At 36.6% G+C, this 18,751-nt stretch overlaps 2 protein-coding genes across 2 annotated transcripts; one reads left to right on the top strand and one right to left on the bottom strand.

Annotated features, from left to right (window-relative positions):
* Window positions 1-5,382: 5,382 nt before the first annotated feature.
* LOC144451401 (Y-box-binding protein 1-like) lies at window positions 5,383-9,447 on the top strand. The gene is made up of 7 exons (XM_078142232.1): window positions 5,383-5,525; window positions 5,812-5,875; window positions 6,461-6,494; window positions 6,909-7,313; window positions 7,552-7,655; window positions 8,182-8,272; window positions 9,021-9,447. The coding sequence occupies exons 1-7, from the start codon at window positions 5,465-5,467 to the stop codon at window positions 9,072-9,074; spliced, it is 813 nt and encodes a 270-aa protein (XP_077998358.1). The 5' UTR covers window positions 5,383-5,464; the 3' UTR covers window positions 9,075-9,447.
* A 997-nt stretch (window positions 9,448-10,444) lies between these two features.
* Window positions 10,445-18,633, bottom strand: LOC144451855 (peptidyl-prolyl cis-trans isomerase H-like). Its single transcript, XM_078142763.1, has 6 exons — window positions 18,556-18,633; window positions 17,407-17,495; window positions 16,866-16,953; window positions 16,024-16,116; window positions 14,266-14,394; window positions 10,445-11,182 (listed from the first exon to the last, which is right to left on the bottom strand). Exons 1-6 carry the CDS (start codon window positions 18,625-18,627, stop codon window positions 11,114-11,116), a joined length of 540 nt encoding a protein of 179 aa, XP_077998889.1. The 5' UTR covers window positions 18,628-18,633; the 3' UTR covers window positions 10,445-11,113.
* Between the last annotated feature and the right edge of the window lie 118 nt (window positions 18,634-18,751).

The raw sequence follows: 18,751 nt of genomic DNA, 5'->3' as shown, positions 1-18,751 counted from the left end.
ACAAAGTGATGTCATCTATAGCCAGCTCATTTTCAAATAAGTTGAACATCTGCATTATGTAATTCATTTGCTCCAGACTAACGAATTAAAGCTGCAATTGGACTATTTTGTTAATAGATATAATGACTCACTTCTCAATATTATATATAGACCATGAGATGTATTGAATCACCAACAGATAACTTTGTGTGTGTAGCTGTACACGTAAGATGGGAAGTTACTACACGGAAAGATGACAAAACTGTCCAAATTGCAGCCAGTGCACCTTTAATGAATATCGTTCGTAATTTATGTTACCTTATTAAATACCGCTCCTAACGACGTTCATTGATGTCACTAACATGTAAACTAGAGTGTCACACTGCAGAGCGCATGGGACTACTGCATACTAGTATTTACTACCCGTCTGCAATACTACCGCCCTCAACGTTTGGCGAGCGATGACGGTGTCATGGTTCCGACTATATAGTTAGCATCAATGATCAGCATCTAAAAGTCTGATAAATTAGTCTTCGTCTCATGGGCAATCTTTCCAAAACGTTTCATATAGATGTATTTTTATCCGGATGGGAGCGGTGTCTTTTGTTGGGTCGGGATGGGGTCATGCATTTTGGAAATCATCACTTGAATGATGAGTTGGGTGGGGGCATAGGGGCGTGTAATATTTCATAGATTGTTGTTTTCCAGGTCTACAGACTAAATATAACAATCTTTTGACTATATATTCCTACCTGTAAGGTAAAAAAAAGAGAGGGGGGGGGCATCGAGTAACGATCCTAATATTAATATTTCTACTAGTATAGAGATTGATACATTTACGTAGCAGCAGGATTTGTACGATATTTTCCTAAGAAAACGGAAATCTAAGCAATAATACGTGCCCCTGTGGGTGGGGGTTGTACAATTGTAAATGGTGTGTAATTTTATAATAAGTACACAGTATATATATGGCTCTTTTCAACATGTCATTAAGTATGCAAGTACATACGTACATATACAAACAGAAAGAAAGATATCAATATTTAACACAGACACATCTTCTTTTCATCGTCGCAAACTACAGTCTCTTTTACGGCAATGTCCAAACTGTGCGTCGTTATTTCGCAGTGTCGCTAGCTCTGGTTTGTGAGAATGATTCTTTTGGCTATCGATTGATTCGTACTTATTCTATAAAGGTAAATGTTGAAGTGTGTGGTGTTACGGCAAAGCCACAAAACAATTTGCAAACGTACAAAGCTCCTAAGGTTTCATTTGTTCAGAGTCACTCTTTACCTGTAATCTAGTGATATATCTGCCGCTACACCCCTTTCCCTCATTTTCTCTCTGCCTCTACCACCCCCCCCCCCCTTCCAGACCATCATAATTTTCTCACCACGATTTTTTTCATGGCTTCCATTTCTTCTCACCTTCCTCCGTAAATTCTGCTCACTCCTTTATTTTTGTAATATCATTGATATTGAGCATAATCTTCATACCATGACTGGTGGTTGTTAGCTTTTAAGAGCGTTCTCCGTTTACTGTCTATATAGTATATAGATTTAATATAGATAATGGAAGGATCTGAGATTTCAGGACAAGTGATAATGCCGCCCTCGTACGGTGAAAAAGAGAAATTGACTACCCGACTCGGCTATTGTTACCGTCAATATCTGTTGTCTGAGTTGCTGTACTTTCCTCTCCTATCATTTCTAGCTGTTTATCGTCGAATTTGTCATTATTACCAGATTTAATCTGAATGCCTTGCATAAGGGAATGCAAAATTCTCAGCTATGGCTATCATACACGACGTACCCCTTCATTGGCAAAAAGTTATGCCAAACTATAAAAAATGAGAAATTACTAATTTATCTAAAAAATAATAATGATGCAAATGAATAATCTACCTTTATAGGACACATCCAATTTGTTATCATCAATGTGTGCACCAAATTATATAGAATTTGAGGATTTTATTCTCAAATTATTAATTACGTGATTAAAATAAAAAAAAAACTACATCAGTAAGCTATATCAATGCATGTTCCAAATTATATGAAATCTGATACAAATCGGTTCTCAGGGAAGGGTTACATTACAGAAAACGGGATTAGGGGAGGGTCACAGTTTACTTTGACTTATTGTGTTGTCTAACTTTGTATTATTTTGTGACTTTAGCATTCCACTAGTACTCCTGCCACCAGTTCTGTAAACCACTGCTGCCATGATTTGTAAGGGCATATATATATTATCTCAATATAAGATCCATGGTTAGGGCATGGAGGTATAAAAACTATGTTTATACCTCCATGGTTAGGGTTAGGGTTAGGATTAGGTACCGTAACAGCATAGCAGACCATATCAATCAAATCGTCGCTGACGTCAATATTCTCTTTAGTTTGATAATGAACAAGACACGGGTTTCACGTAGGATTAAATAGTATCTTTTATTTCTAATATTATTTTCTGTATATTTCAAATAAAGTTTCCTCTTACTGTTTTTTTTTCTTTCTTTTTCCTACCTGATATCACTGTCTTATCTGAGTTTATCAGCTTTGCATTAGTAGCTTGCTAGAACAAACCATATATAGACTCACGGCATAATGCGTTAGTTTGGGCAAATAGTGAGTTTCCACGGTTGGTGGAGGGTCTACATATGGTTTGTTAATGCAAAGCTGATAAACTCAGATAAGACATTGATATCAGGTAGGAAATAGAAAGAAAAAAACAGTAAGAGGAAACTTTATTTGAGATATACAGAAAATAATATTAGAACTCTAGTCTCTCACCCACAACTTGAAATCGTTTTCCTTTTGGATGTTATCATTTATTTCTTTTCTGTATGTTTATTTCTTGTGGGGAATACATTTCAATTAAAATCCGGAAAATCGCGAGAACAAAATTGATTATTTGTCCTTTTTCCCTGTGCCGAAACGTTGAATAAAAGATACTTCTTAATCCTATATGAAACCCGTGTCTTGTTCATTATCAAACTTGCTTCTTTCCTCAAGACTTGGCTTTTCACAGTGTGCACATCATCACTCTGTAGTTGGACTGATCTTAGCTCCATATCGTAAACTTTCAATTCTCTTTACTCTATTGTGTCTTTCTTTGTTTTGTATTGTTTCATTTGCGAATGTTTGAATGTTTGAATAAATAATTTTTGTTTATACTGGGTAGTTCTTTACGTACATATAAACATATCTCCCAAGAAGTCTAGTGAGGGGCCATCCCTCATGGGTTCAGGTGTTAATGCATGTTTATATACGAATGTAAATAAATTTCTGAAAGTCATTATTTCTCTTCGTAACCTGTACCATGAACTAGACCAGTTTCAATTGAACTTCGATTGAACAACAACTCGGGTCCACACCCGAGTTGTTTGTTGCTATTATTATTTTATTTTATTTTGTTATTATCTTATATTTCTGACGAAATAAATGTCAACTCAATGCAATGAAATTAAATTAAATTCAAATGTGGTTATTAAAACTTCTAGAAAAAGTATCCCAACACCATTCGTTTACATACGGAGAGTTTACAATTTGTAAAAACTTTCAAGCTTTACCTCGGTGCCCCATGATGTCTATCACCCAAGGTTTGGTTCCTCTACCCATGGAAGTATATAACCCACGTGGGTTATACTTCCATGCTCTACCTGACCATGGATATATTAGTAGGTTGTGCACAGACGAATAATCTGGTTTTCTTTTTCGCTCTCACTGATACATCCATGATGACAGAGCGCGAAACTGTCTATGCCAATCAGCTCTAAATGCAACGTAATGTGTTTGCAAATTAATTATGCTTACAATTACAACGACAATAGATTCATACATACTGCATAAAGCTTTCTTTCTTTTTATATAAAGAATGAAAGCTCTTAGCACCTGAATATTCTGAGACAAAGATTTTCCGATGCATGTTGATACAGGTACTGTCTTATTCTACTGTGGGGTTTTGTTTGTGAAGTTGAGAATGGAGACGCCATGCAAATCTACTTCTGCCAGCCGCGTCACCTGTAGAAAGTGATAATTGCAATCTATTTCGGCGAGAAATCTCATAAATGGATTCGTGACTATGTAATCAACGCGCTGCGAGTCGGATACGAAGAATGTACTCTCCAAGTGTGACAAATATTTAAAGCCTGTCTCACCATTTTATATATTCACACTGGGGTAAAAGTACTAAAACCAGTAGCGTACTAGTAATTTGCCATAAACCACGCATAAACAAATTAGTATACAACGCTGTTGTATTTGCAATTGACTAACCTGTTTACATTTTTGTAACCGCGACACTGGTAGCTGGCCGTACGCGTACGGGGGCTAGGAGGTACGACCAGCTAACAATGTATCTCGACAGCACAGTAAACAGAGTTTTACAGAAATTATTACGTATACGTGTATGTGCACTGTTCTGGATGATGTTGTATCTTGTTTGTTAAAACATAAAGTTCAACCTTCACGAGCACTAGTAGTCATTCTAAGTTTCATGGTATTTACTTTATTTATTGTAAGCGTCAACCAACTGATTTTATAATAACTTTTGCCAAATATACTGTTTTTATCGTTTGGTAAATCGAATACGTAAAAAAAATCTAATAAAATCTTATGTTGTTTTTGGAATGTATATTATCATTAGTTTACCGGGCCAGATTATTAGATACTCTAGCATGTACCACTTGAGTAGTGTATGAAACGTGTTTCTCAATGTTTTGATTTATGGGGGATATCAGCATTCTGCAGACATGACGATGGTCGCGATGAGAAAAGCAGCAATGTGAACAAATTATACCAACATAATTGATAACATACCTAAAATACCTGAAAACCTAACTTTTTATACCGTCAAAGCCAGCAAAAAGAATTGCCCAAAAAAACGTAAAGTACGCCATTGCAAATGGTCTCCGCAGTCAGTCATAAATACATGTATATATACATTTCCCATTTCGCGAAAAAGGGGAGAAAATGTCACCGTTTTCGATTTACAATAATAATTTTACTCTGTTCGTTTGGGGAAAAACATATACAATGCCGTAGGCCATGAGTGTCATGACGGCCCAATGAGTCATGTCATCATCACAAGGAGAAGGCATGTTGGGTTGGGCTTCTTCACACTCTTCTCACACTTTTCATTGGTTGGTGATTTAATAGCTATTCTACTTTATTTTGTAGGGTGGAAGTAAAACAACGAACGTATTTTCAGGATAATACAAGCAAGGATTTATGTAAATAAAATACAAAGAATAAAAAAAGAAAAGATTAATGATTGTATGACTTCCCAAAATGATAATATGGAGATGTTGAGATGCATATTTGTTCCCTATTTGAGAACTGCACCCCTATTTTGAAAATACTGAGACCATAATGGCGTGGCGTATTCCCATAATACGTCGCGCGGCACGCGGCCATCTTTGCAGCAGAGAGAACAAAGCTGTGAGGGAAGATCTAGAGTGTGACACCACCCAGAAACAGCGGAAAACACCATGTCCGAAGGCATTGAAGAACAGCCTGAGAAGAAGGTGGCCCAGGATAAGAAGATCCTCGGTAGGTTGAGCCAAAAATTTTGTAGATACGACTTAAGGGAAAGAAGAAAATCGAACTTAAAAGTCGCCGAAAAATTGTTGAGCACGCGACAACTGACATGCTGCCATGCTTTGCATTTTATTGTAGTTTTTGAATGTAACTGTAGAAGGGCGGCTTGGTTTCTTCCTTGTAAGAAGTGACCGCGTGATACGAGTAGGCGTATATCGTGTTTTTTTTAAGGACATTTTTATCAGAAGTGATATATTTCGTATGTGAAAGATAAATTATTGTCATTTGTGTTTTTCAGCCGAAAAGGTATCGGGAACTGTAAAGTGGTTCAACGTAAAGAATGGATACGGTTTCATCAATAGGTGAGAACCAAGCGTGATCTTACAATTTCAGCATTACTCATATATTTAATGTCAGTTTATTTATGCGATCCAAATAGTGCTTTAAGATTTTTGTTTTTATTCCGTAAGTTAGAGTTTGATGACGCCTTCTTCTTGGACTTCCGGTGGCTCTTTCATGTGAGTTTTGAAAAGGTTGCGAGCAAGTTCATTGTTGTTAAAAACCAGTGATGACCTAGGCAACTGGTGGCGTTGTCAATAGACGCACCCATCGTCAAGTCTTTCAGTGATGCGACGATTTTCTTCACACTTCTTGGACTTGTTTTTGAAAATTAAAGCGTACATTTTAGCCACAGAGAGGTAGTGCTGTAATAATACCAGGTAAAGAAAACTATGTAAAAAAAATAATGGAAAGTTATTTCACACATTCATAATCAAGTTGAAAAAAGGCAGTGATGAACCCCTACCTTTCACGAAATTTTGATTTTGTATGTGTCCCTGTCAGTGAACTTTGTTTCAGAAGAGTATTTCTAAAGCATAAAGTAATGAGGTCCCAGATATTTGAAAACAATTTATGAGAATTTTAATTTTTTGTCCTTTCTCCCACAGAAACGATACCAATGAGGATGTGTTTGTACATCAGGTAAGTTTCTCAGCCATAGTGTTTGGTTAACTACTGTGTAAATGAAATTTAATTTATTCAGTGTCAATTGTTTGTCATTATTTTATTTCTTTTACAATTACATTACATTTATCATTTGTGGACAAGGTCCAATAGTTTTCACAATGACCTTATTTCAGTGTATCTGCATGGTACACCAGTGCATCCTGACTTGAACAAGATACTGTTTTGAAATGTGTTCACCTGTTTCCAAAGATTGAATAAACCGTTTTTAATCTCAGTATATCCCACGAGCCATTTCGTCCATAGCAATCACATGAAGGTGGTCAAGCTGAAAGCTTGACTGCGATAACATGTTTGACAACCATATTTGCATATCGCACGGTCTGCTACGAGACATAACATCATTTAACTTAATATTTTCTCTTTTAATAGACGGCAATAAAAAAGAACAACCCAAGAAAATACCTTCGAAGTGTCGGCGATGGAGAAGTTGTAGAATTTGATGTTGTAGAGGGCGACAAGGGAAACGAGGCTGCGAATGTCACTGGTCCAGAGGGGGCTCCTGTACAAGGAAGCAAGTATGCAGCTGACCGTCGCCGTTTCAGGCGTCGTTACTACCCAAGACGCAGACAGAACGTCGGCCCCTCAAGTAGAGACAGGCAAGGTCATAGTAGTGGCGGAGAACAAAGTGGCGATGGTGGTGAGGGCGAGGGTGACGACAACGACAATTCACAAGATAAACGAAGGACTCGTCGTCCATATACTTATCGCCGTTATAACCGTCGTTACCGCAGGGGCCCTCCTCGCAACCCACCTAGTAATGAGGATAGTGGAGAGGTGAGTAAAAACCACCATTTGTTAGTTTTCCATCATTCGTTATAAAAATGAGCTCGAAACATTTGTTAATTCATGACCAAGTCTTCTCTTTTTGTTTATTCTTGACCATTGAGGTGATGTATTTCGTGTTTTACTCAAATGCCTGAAACTGTCTGATTATTACTGTGATGCTGTTACACCCTGTTTCCTGTATTGCTTGTGCTCAGTTAATAAACTTATTTACTCCTTGTGTTATTAGGGTGGTGATGCTAAAGATGGTGAGGGAAATGGCAAAGGCCAGGATGAGAGGGGGCAGGGCTCTAACCGCCGACGCTACAGACCTTTCTATGGAAGATACAGAAGGTAATTAATTGCATTTATGCAATAAGGCCATATAATTCTGAGTATTTTAAGACTTTTGTGTATGTAGTGGATTTGGTAATACTCTTTTTGTTGAAGTGTAAATAATCTGGTACAGTGGTAGAAATAGTTGGATGTTGTATGTAAGTTTATTTGCACCAACTTTGTGTCCTTAGTTGGACTCTGAGAGGTCAAAGCCCTTTTTTTTTAATCTCACATTGTTCTATTGGTGCTCTCTTATCAGTGAAGCCATGAAGAGTAAATAGGATCATTCATTCATTCAAAGTTGGAGTCCAGCTATTTTTATAGTTCTGCCAGATGAACTGTTTTTCTCCCTTACGTTTTAACACTACTTTAATGTCGGTCTTCAAGGTGTATTTACTGTGTGTGACCTTTGGCAGTTATGTTATGTCACAGTAATTGTGTAGTTTCTTGCACTTGAGACATGTATAGGTGCTCATTCATATTTTGTATGTATCATGCACTTGGCAAAATTGTCCTAAATTTGTGAATTTGTTACGTGATCTAGACGCAGATATGGAGGCCGCGGAGGATATAGCAACAGAGAAGGGAGAGATAGACAATCCGACCAACAGAACAAGAGTGATTCAGCGGGGGAGGTAAATAAATCTGTTATTGGCCTTGTCACTGCCAACTTTGTAATGGGAATTGATGATTATGAATATGCGGAAATTGAGAAAAGGATTTTGTATCATGTCTGTGCATGTAGACATAGGAAAAACATGTGGTGCCTACACAATAGTAATGGGTTATTTACACCATTAGACAATTGTTTGCATATAGTTATAATATATAGTGTAATCTACAACTCTAGGTGGGGGGGGGGTGCCACTAACTTTAGATTACTCTCAATTGACTTTTCCCAATTTCCTGATTATGGTATTGGTGTTATCTACTTGGCAATCTAATTTTACACAATATTTTGAATATTATGTCGGTCTTAATTTAGAAGGAAAGAAACCTATTACATTTGTAGTTTTGATGACATCAGAATTGCTTGGGATTAGTTCAATTTGTCGGCATTCAGCTATACATTTTGATAGTTGGAAATCCTTGTTAGTGGTGGAACCTATGAAATGTTCTCTATAATGTTTATGTTCAACGTGCATTTCTCTCAATATACTCCTCCTATCTTGACCACAAATGTCAATAAAATGTCTTTTCCTAATTTTTCTGCCATTATGGTATAGGCATATCTGCCAGTGAAAATGCACAGAACAAAGACAAAAGATAAGGTGACATCACCGAAATACTAGTTGTGTACTTTCATATTCGTATGACATACAGTTTCAATAGTGTTATGAAATGCATGTGTCCTGATTTACAAGTATTTATCTCTTCCCTTAGAACGAAAGCAGTCCACCCCAGAGTGTGAAGAAGGAAGAAGAGACCCAAGACTAATTGAATAACCGTAGTAACCTGGGATCACAAGAGCTGGTACATGTTGCACAGAATTTCAGTGGGGAGAGAGTAATGGCATGTCTGTCAGCAGCAGAGCTTGAAAATAACTTGGAATCAAAATTGCTTTGGAAATATGATTAGAACTTAGGACTAGTTGCTTGAGAAATAAAAACAAAACAGACAGGCCATTATGATGTAACCTATTTATAGAAGTGTTGTTTTTTTCCTACTTTGTTATCTTAAAAAAACTAAATGAAATGAGAACAGCGTTGTGAAAGCATCAGCCCAGGTGTTGTGTATTATCAAACAAGGCAACATGTACGTTATCAGCATGAAATAAAAGAGTTTGAACAGCAAACCATGTTGTAGTAAACTGTGTGTGTTGTGTAGTTTGTTGTTTGGTTGTGACTGAGTGATTCCATATCCTAAACCATTACAACAAAACTCTGGTACCTTATCCTTCCACTTTGAATAGAAATCGGATTGCAATGTCAGTGTTCTTGTGGTGTTTGTTAAACTTAGCTGGTTCTATGAATTGTGATACTTTTGAATTGCGAGTTGACGCAAAAATGACCTGTGAATGATGTTTACTTGCAACTAAATTGAGCATTTCAAGTCTATTTAAGTACATTGTTAAAACTCCTATCACAGTATCAGATACCACTTGAAAGATAAGCCTGATGCAGGCCGAGTGACCCAACATATACTCTGGTAATAAGCCATATTTCGTCTTGCGACAGATCTCACAAGATCCTGTGTTAGCCATTTCGTCCATAGCAGCCATGCGAGGGTGGCCAAGCTGAAAGTGTCAAATGCTTAGCAACACTTGTTCTCAATGTCATTGCACTTGGCCATGGCGAAATCTTGATTGATCATATTTGACAACCGCTATTGCTAGGCATATTTGTATATTGTGCATAACTTCGGGGGAGGGGGGGGGGAGAGGAGGTGGTTATTGTCAAACTTGAATGCGTATAGTGAACAATGCAGTAACTCCTGTATGAAAATCCATGACAACAATGAGCAGCTGGTAACCATGGTAATAAATTTGGTATGTGTGATGTATTGGGAATGTGTTACAGAAAGTTGATATTTATACATACAATTTGGAGATAACATGATCAGTCTGGGGCTTGTTTGTTACTCCTACTGAAAAGTTGTTCCTTTAAGTTTAATTACTCAAGATTAGAACATCAAGGTGCTGACAACTACATAAGTGGTCAGCCCGGCCTTTAACATTTGACCAGCTGTACGGATGAGGCCTCATGTTTCAATGTTTTTAGTGTTTACTATGAGTGTTGTCTATTGGTCGCGTGAAAAATGGTTAAACTTGAAACCCGTCACATACAAAAAAAGAGACTTTATTTTCAAAATGAGAGTATGTTACAGTAACACATAATAAGATGCATAATAGGACATGAAGTATTTCAAAAAAGACCATTCAGATGTTACACACTGGAAAAAAGAATGTTGCCTTTATTGTTACATCTACTGATTATAGCGATAAAGTATTATTAATATTACATATCCTTTCCAATCAATGGGAACCTTCTGGTGATACCCTCACCCCCATACATACAACTTGTTACTGAGAAACAACAAATGTAACTCTATCATAACATCTATGCAATATGTGGCAGTGATTTCTTTGAAATAATCCAAAATTGTAACAATCACATGTCTATTTTCCATGTTCCAAATCTGAGTTTACCTAAGTTCGTATCTATCTATTAAGCTTCCAGAGTTAGTGGGCAACAAATATGAATGCCATGTGGCCATTATCGCAAAGGTCAGAAAATCAAAGTGAAGTGCATATGTGAAGTACTGTATCTGAAATCTGTGCCAGGTTTGCTTGAAATTGGCCCATGCATGTCAGGTGATAACGAATGGACCCAATGTAGTAGCCTCCTTCAGACTCCGTCTCCTGGGGACTAAAAATGGAGCCACTTTCCATGTATTCTTTATGAAGCATGCAAGAATACAGGGAAAATGTATAAGCTCAGAGTTCCTTGTAATCCACATATAAAGTTGACTTTGTGTTACATTTCACCACACTGCGATATAATCACTGGTATTTTGGGTTTATTGTTTGGTCCTGTGGGTACATTCTGAAGAAAAAGACAGAAATAAAAATAGTGAGAACAAAACTCAAAATGAAAAACATCAAGGCAAACTTATGTCAAAATTCAGACACGACATTAGATGTATCTACATTATTATCAAATTGAGTATTCACAGGTATAGAAACTTGCTATTAGGTTACTAGTCATGTGACTTTATACTTGTACTTTCATTGGTCATTGATGATGTCATAAATAAATGACTCATTAATAGATGATTGGATGATTGAATTTAAAAGATTTGTCAAGGACATTTGAAAAGATGTGTGTGAGTCAACCAGCAGTATGAATGTTGTATGAGGTGACTACGTGTTGAGTCACTCTAAGCCACTCAAACAGTCCATTCTAACCTTTGTCACTAATTACATTTAGAGAACAGTTACAGCAAAACAAGCTTTCAGATATACTGAAAAGGAACCTCACAAATTTCATTGTATCGCGAGGCCTCATTTAATTTCATTTTTTTCACTGAAATCATCTTTTGAATATGTTGGTTTTTATCAGAACAGAAATTTCATGTGATGTTTACTTTAAAATTTGTGTCTGGCCTCAAGATTTTCTCTAATGAGTTCACAGTAATCAGAATATTGTATAGTCTACATTTTCAATTGAACATTTTACTGTAGTCGTCTTGTACTCAGCAGTGTGCCCTCAACTGAAAGACAACATTTGTCATCGTGGGTTGATATGAAAAAATAGAAGGCTTTCTTGTGAGTCACCACACAGTATGAAAACATTGAATTTTGGTGCAGTATCATATGAAGTTGTAGTTCACCACACCGTGTGTGTGTGTGTGTGTGTGTGTGTGTGTGTGTGCGCGTATGTAACATTGGTTTACAGGGCATACTAATGTTCAGCATATCAGTTTACAGGAAATCAGTGAATAATGTTTTATCATTTGATTGCTGTAACATATGTTATTCTTCATGTAACATATACATGTACATACATAGGGTACATGATATCGTAGGTAACTAGTGTGAGTGACTTGTTTGGCTATTGTGTGTACGTGTCAACTCATTTGTTTATTTTCCCTGTTTTGAAAAAGGTTCTATCCGACCTTGGTCTGATATCTGCAGTTGTAGATGTTACAAGAATAGTGTTACAGTTCATAACTTTCCTATCATCCGAAATTTGCCAAAAAGACATACAAAGAAATTTTACAAATGTTCTTGGGTAGTAACCATTTGGCATTTGAAATGCATGCTATAACTTAGATACTGGAAAGTATTCCTGGCACCAGAAATATAAAAACAAAAACACACAATCTTTTGAATAGAAGCAACAGGAAAAACAATTGTGGTGACTATGAGTGATATTATGACTGTTTCTGAAAGAGGCCATTCCAGACTGAAAACAGGAAATAGATAATACAGCGTCCATGCTCAAATTGGATGCATCATCACCTCATAGTACTGGTTCGTAAGAGCTTTGTTCCTTGGTATTCTGGAGAAGTGTAAATCAGGGATGTTTTTTTTTTTTGTATTGTTCAGACAATAAGGAAAGCAGCAGTGCTCTATGATTAACCAAGTAACGTATACCATGTATACCCCAAAGGTACACACAGACAGGAAGTAGAGCGCCACCATGGCAAATTTGGATAGGGCTATTGCAAGTTCAGAGATTATCTAATTAAACTTGGTTTTCATACAAGATTAGTACAAAGTTTAATTTTGCAGAGCACAACCAAAGTTCGGTATGGCCTAATAAACAAGCCATTGAAAATGACATAGTCCCCGCTATCATTGGGTTTTCAGGATCTGGCAGTTTATGTTGTCATTTTCAAACCTGGTTAATGTTGTTTGGCCTCATATGGTTGTTTTTGATATCACTACTCTGTTCAAGAATGTCTGAGTTATGGCTTTGGACATGAAAACTGCGCCAACAAAATGGCTGCCAGGCAGCCATATCAGATTGTATCAAGACGAAAATGGATATGCACATGTATGTCATAGAACACTGTGCTAATATCAACTTTGAATGAGATCTGTTCAAGCATGTCTGAGTTATGGCTTTGGACATGGAAAATTCGCAAACAAAATGGCTGCCAGGCAGCCATATTGGATCGTATCACGACAACAATGAATATGCACATGTATGTCATAGAACACTGTCCTAATACCAACTTTGAACGAGATCTGTTCAGGCATATGTGAGTTATGGCTTTGGTCATGGAAGATTCGCAAACAAAATGGCTGCCAAGCAGCCATATCGGATTGTATCATGACGAAAATGGATATGCACATGTATGTCATAGAACACTGTGCTAATACCAACTTTGAATGAGATCTGTTCAAGCATGTCTGAGTTATGGCTTTGGACATGGAAAATTCACAAACAAAATGGCTGCCAGGCAGCCATATTGGATCGTATCATGACAACAATGAATATGCACATGTATGTCATATAACACTGTCCTAATAGCAACTTTGAATGAGATCTGTCCACGCATGTCTGAGTTATGGCTTTGGACATGGAAAATTTGCAAACAAAATGGCTGCTAGGCGGCCATATTGGATCGTATCATAAAACAAATTGCCGTGCATATGTATGCCATAGTATGTTGCCCCTGTACCAAGTTTGAAAAAAATCGGTCCAGGCATCTCCAAGAAACGGCTGCGGACGGACGGACGGACGTATGCACGGATGCACAGACAGACGGAACCCAATCCATAAGTCCCCGCCGGACGAAGTCTGGACTAAAAAATTGTGTGGCTCCGATTACACTCAACTGAAGAATATGTGGGGTAGGTATATTTTTTATTTTATTTTATTATATTTTTTTCACGTGCGAGTGTCTAGTTCAGGTCTTCCATTGTTTTCCAAATGGTCTCTGTGTTGGTTATTTCTTCCTATCAGATGTAGTCATTATAGATTGGAAGAACAGTTTTAAATTGTCTTTTTTTATATTGTCAGTTTCTGCATCAACTATTTCTCCTGAAACTTCACAATTTTTGCAATTTTATAATTTTTTTCTCAACTACGTAAAAAAAAAGTCTAAGGTCGGCCAAACAATTATTTTATTTAGGCCTGTCTTTTTCTACTTTGAAATGTTAGAAAATAAATCTCACCTCAATTTTCCTCACAACTAGCATTCCTTCAGTTACTCTTCCAAATACCACATGTTTGCCATCTAAAAAGTCACACTTGGCACAGGTGACAAAAAACTGACATCCATTTGTGTTTGGACCACTGTTTGCCTGTAAGAAAATTAAACTGATGATGCAAACTGTTCTAGAAATCTGGTAGTCTAGTTCCTATATGGTATCGTTACCATTCATACCTCCACTTATAGTCTAGACAATGTCGTTACTCTAGAAGTCCTGAGATGCATGAGATGCAATTTAAAATTCATCCAAAGCCACCCACACAGTCATTAACATCATGTCTTTGTTAATCAATCACAAAATTCTAACCAATAACACAGTCCCTCATAAAGTTAGTGTTTATTGGGGCAGTTAGGTAATGTCCAAATATGGTATATTTGTCAGCTCAGGATGCTACTTATACACTGTTTACATCACTGTAACAGTTGGGGTTCACTGATTGGATGAACAACTTTTTGTGCTGATTGAGGGACTTTGACCAGACATGGTTTAGTTAGAAATCACGTTGGCATCCAGACTAGAAATCTAGCATTTACAACATAACATACATACATGAGAAAATATGCAGTGCACTATATCACTTATGATTTTACATTGATAAATATTGTCAATTGTGTTGATTTTCTCAAAAACCTTGTGTGAGTTATATCTTCTTTACTCAATTTCATTTCAAGGATAACTAACGGGAACACACACACACACACACACACACACACACACACACACACACACACACACACACACACACACACACACACACACACACAAAATACCCAGTCAAGTTGAATGACACTCTTTTTACATACAGGATGACAATTTTCATCAAACTCAAGACTGCATTAAGAGGCAAGTGGTATAACAGGATGAAACCCCCCCCCCCCACCCCCAAGTGCTACTTTATCACCTGAAATCAAATGCAAGTTGATAGCAGTAATCAATACAAGTGTTGTAAAGGCAGAAATAAGTCTGACCGGTCTTTTCCTTTAACTCTTTCACCACTATTCTCCCCATGGGACTGTATGCTATCCACTAGGCCCCTCATTAGCATACATAATAAAAGTATGAGTGAGTGTTTGTTATGTTATCAAATTGATATAAAAATACTTAGAATTGTCTAATCTTCGAAAATTAGGTATCATTTTTAAGCAAAATAAATTTTCTACATTACACTTCCAATTACACACATCCAAACATCACATATACAGCTAGAATTTGGGTTAAAATGATAAAATTTGTCACGCATTCAAATGGCACTATAAATAAACAGCAAATTTTGCAGCAATAGCTGCCGTTGAACAGTTTTACGGCAATGAAGGTGAATGAACTTTGCGTCCCGGTATACCGGGTTCTCATGGGCGCCCTAGCGTGTCCCGGTATACCTGGTTCTCGTGCTGAAATGGTTAAGTTGATAGTAGTAATCAATACAAGTGTACTAGAGGCAAAAATAAGTCTGACTGGACTTTTCCTTTACGTTGATAGTAGTAATCAATACAAGTGTACTAGAGGCAAAAATAAGTCTGACTGGACTTTTCCTTTACGTTGATAGCAGTAATCAATACAAGTGTACTGAAGGCAGAAATCAGTCTGACTGGACTTTTCCTTAAGTTGATAGCAGTAATCAATACACGTGTACTAAAGGCAGAAATAAGTCTGACTGGACTTTTTCCCCATAATCAATCATATTGTCATTTGATATCACTGGACACTAAGTTAATCACTTACCATTGACAACATACCAGGACCAACATGCTTAAGTTTAAAATTTTCATCTGGAAATGCTCCAGTATAAATACTCATAAGTCCTAAGCCATCTCCCTGTATAAAGAAACAAAGTTAGGGACTACTGGAAACAAGGATGTTTTGAATAGAGCTTGCTTATTTCAGTGGAAAACTACAAATGCAAAAATAAGTTATGACTCCTTGTACAAGAACACAATCTGATAATTAGTAAAGAGTAGTCTTTGAAAACTAGCTGAAGACAGCAAACATGCAAAATTTGTCGTCTGAAAGGAGCATATTAATGTTTACAGTCACTGCTGTTTGTTTGAAGCAAACCATGCAGAAACTAGTAATGAACTGCACATGCCATGTTTTAAGATAGCAAGATTGAATGAATACAGTTTCTTTTGACATTTTGTCGAAGTGAAATGAACTAAAGTGTCACCATGCAGACATCAAATGCAGAAGTGAAAACATTAGCATCTGAGTCTAGTTGCAATATGTTTTAAATGGTTTATTTCATGATAAACAAAATGGAACAAGTAAGTGTAATCTTGCTATATGTACCTCAATGTACATTTACTACACTGTTTGTTTCCACCTGGTTGTATCAAACAGAGTCATTGAATTGTAACATGTGGTGAATAGTTACTGTATTACTTGGTCTTGTTCTCACTGTTCATATTAGTCTGTAAGGTACGCCGTGACAGGGCACCCTCAACCATAGGCGTGAGAGGAGGCCGGTGAGGGCGAAACGTCACGACGTATCTTACAGTCTATGTTCATATCTGTTATGTTCAAATCAGTGGTGTTGGAATCTTACAAGTTAAAAGTCTACTACGTACATTCACAAAGTCCCCTCCTTGTATCATGAAATCTTTAATAACTCTGTGATATGAGCAATTCTTGTAACCAATAGGATTGCCATCTTTTCTGAAATGAAATGACAAACAATAGAAAAGTGTTATCAATGGAAAACAATCGAGCTGCAAGGGAATGAACACATCAGTGTTTTTACAGATAAACATGGTTAATGGCTAACAGGGGTGTTACTCCAATATTTCCATACGGGTGTGCGGCCCAAGTTGAAAACATCTACCTACGTCTATTCCAAAATAGACCCATTGCTATAGATTTCACAACAGATCTATAGTTCGGGAAAGCCTTCCAGTCTTTTACCTTTATTCTGTTGCTGTGAAGATTTTTCTAACGCATGGGGATGTTTCCTATGTTATCGACCCATGGTTTGGGAATTTTCAGATGAAAAGTTGACTCGTGTTTAGGGATTTTTTAGCGAAAAAGTTACCCATTTGGGCAGCACATACCCATACCTTTTTATTGGACTACCCTCCCACCTACCTACCCCCCTGGGTGGTTAATACATACCTATGTTCTCCTGTACAGAACTGCCTGAAATTCTCAGCTGTTTTTGGTACGATATCAGCATACAATTCGATTTTGATCCGACCAATGTCCTTGACAAATAAAAACAAAAGAGTGACAGTTACTTCTCACTGGAATTGCAATTTATTACCCGAGTTTGTTAATGTTAAAGTCTTTTTGTCAATTTCATAGTTTTAAAAATCTATATTTAGGCCTAAAAAAATAATTGTTTGGTTCCGGATACCCAACCCCACCTAGGTTTTCACTGCCGACCCTACACTTTTTATTTTAAGTATTCAAGAAAAAAAAATAAAATCACAAAAATTGTGGTCTCGCAAGAAACAGTGGATGTGGAAACTGACATCAAATTAAAGACAAAATAAAACAGTTCTTCCAATCTGTAATGGCTGTACATCTGATACTATGATAGGAAGAAATACACAACACAGAACTGAATTGAACTGGACACTCACACAGAAAAAAAATACTAGTATATAATACAATGAATAAAAAAATCTACTACCCAACCAATTCTAAAATTGAGCTTAATCGGAACCACACAATTATTTTTATTAGGCCTTTTAATTTCAATACAAAGAGGATTTGAGCCTAATTTTGGTTGGAAAATATACAGATAAAATATATGTAAATATATGCAAATATATGTAAATGTACTAAAGAAAAGTTTAAAAATCAATAAAATGATAATTGTATTGAATACTCATTGATCATTTTTTGGTATTCATAATTTTCAGTCAATAATAAGGAACTTTTTATTTGTTGACAATTTTTTGACTTCTATGATAAATTTACATTAAACTGAATGTTGTATTTTGACTGACTGTTATAGTAACTTTGAGCTTGGGTTTACAATATCTAGAAACAACAAATTGAAAGTTGGTATTACTCTTGGATGATAATGGGTTATTGTTATTATTCACCACCACTTAGCAATCATGTATATATTTGTAACTGGCAATGCACTATCACTTGTAAGTTATACGCACATGCTGTTTGACTGTGCCAGTGTGGTTGTGTTTTGTTTTAGTGTCTGTCATGTGATATTTTCATTCACTTTCAAACAGTAAAAAATGTGTTTTTAAATAGTCCCTATCCATAAATAGACAGTTATTTAATGGCAAACATAAATACCTGACCACCAACTGAAATATCGAAAAATACGACGGGATTATCTGGATTCGTATGCACGGCCGGGGCAGCCATTTTAAAAATGGATTGACACATGCGCAGTGAGTTGATTGACACGAATAAAAGAATGGCTGCGATTGGGTAGCGTCAATTATTTGATATTTTCATTTTATTGTGCATCAGCTTTCAAAGAATTGTT

Source organism: Glandiceps talaboti, chromosome 21 (assembly GCF_964340395.1).
Source record: "Glandiceps talaboti chromosome 21, keGlaTala1.1, whole genome shotgun sequence".
In the NCBI taxonomy this organism is placed as follows: Eukaryota; Metazoa; Hemichordata; class Enteropneusta; family Spengelidae; genus Glandiceps; species Glandiceps talaboti.
This window is presented reverse-complemented; position numbering and strand designations above follow the sequence as displayed.

Excerpts from the sequence above, each read along its gene's own strand:
- LOC144451401 (XM_078142232.1), top strand. The coding sequence starts at position 5,465 with ATGTCCGAAGGCATTGAAGAACAGCCTGAGAAGAAGGTGGCCCAGGAT. Across the intron at positions 7,314-7,551 it reads GTAATGAGGATAGTGGAGAG|GGTGGTGATGCTAAAGATGG; the intron begins GTGAGTAAAAAC and ends TTGTGTTATTAG. Across the intron at positions 7,656-8,181 it reads TTCTATGGAAGATACAGAAG|ACGCAGATATGGAGGCCGCG; the intron begins GTAATTAATTGC and ends TACGTGATCTAG.
- LOC144451855 (XM_078142763.1), bottom strand. The coding sequence starts at position 18,627 with ATGGCTGCCCCGGCCGTGCATACGAATCCAGATAATCCCGTCGTATTT. Across the intron at positions 14,395-16,023 it reads GTCCTGGTATGTTGTCAATG|GCAAACAGTGGTCCAAACAC; the intron begins GTAAGTGATTAA and ends ATTTTCTTACAG. Across the intron at positions 11,183-14,265 it reads TAGTTGTGAGGAAAATTGAG|AATGTACCCACAGGACCAAA; the intron begins GTGAGATTTATT and ends CTTTTTCTTCAG.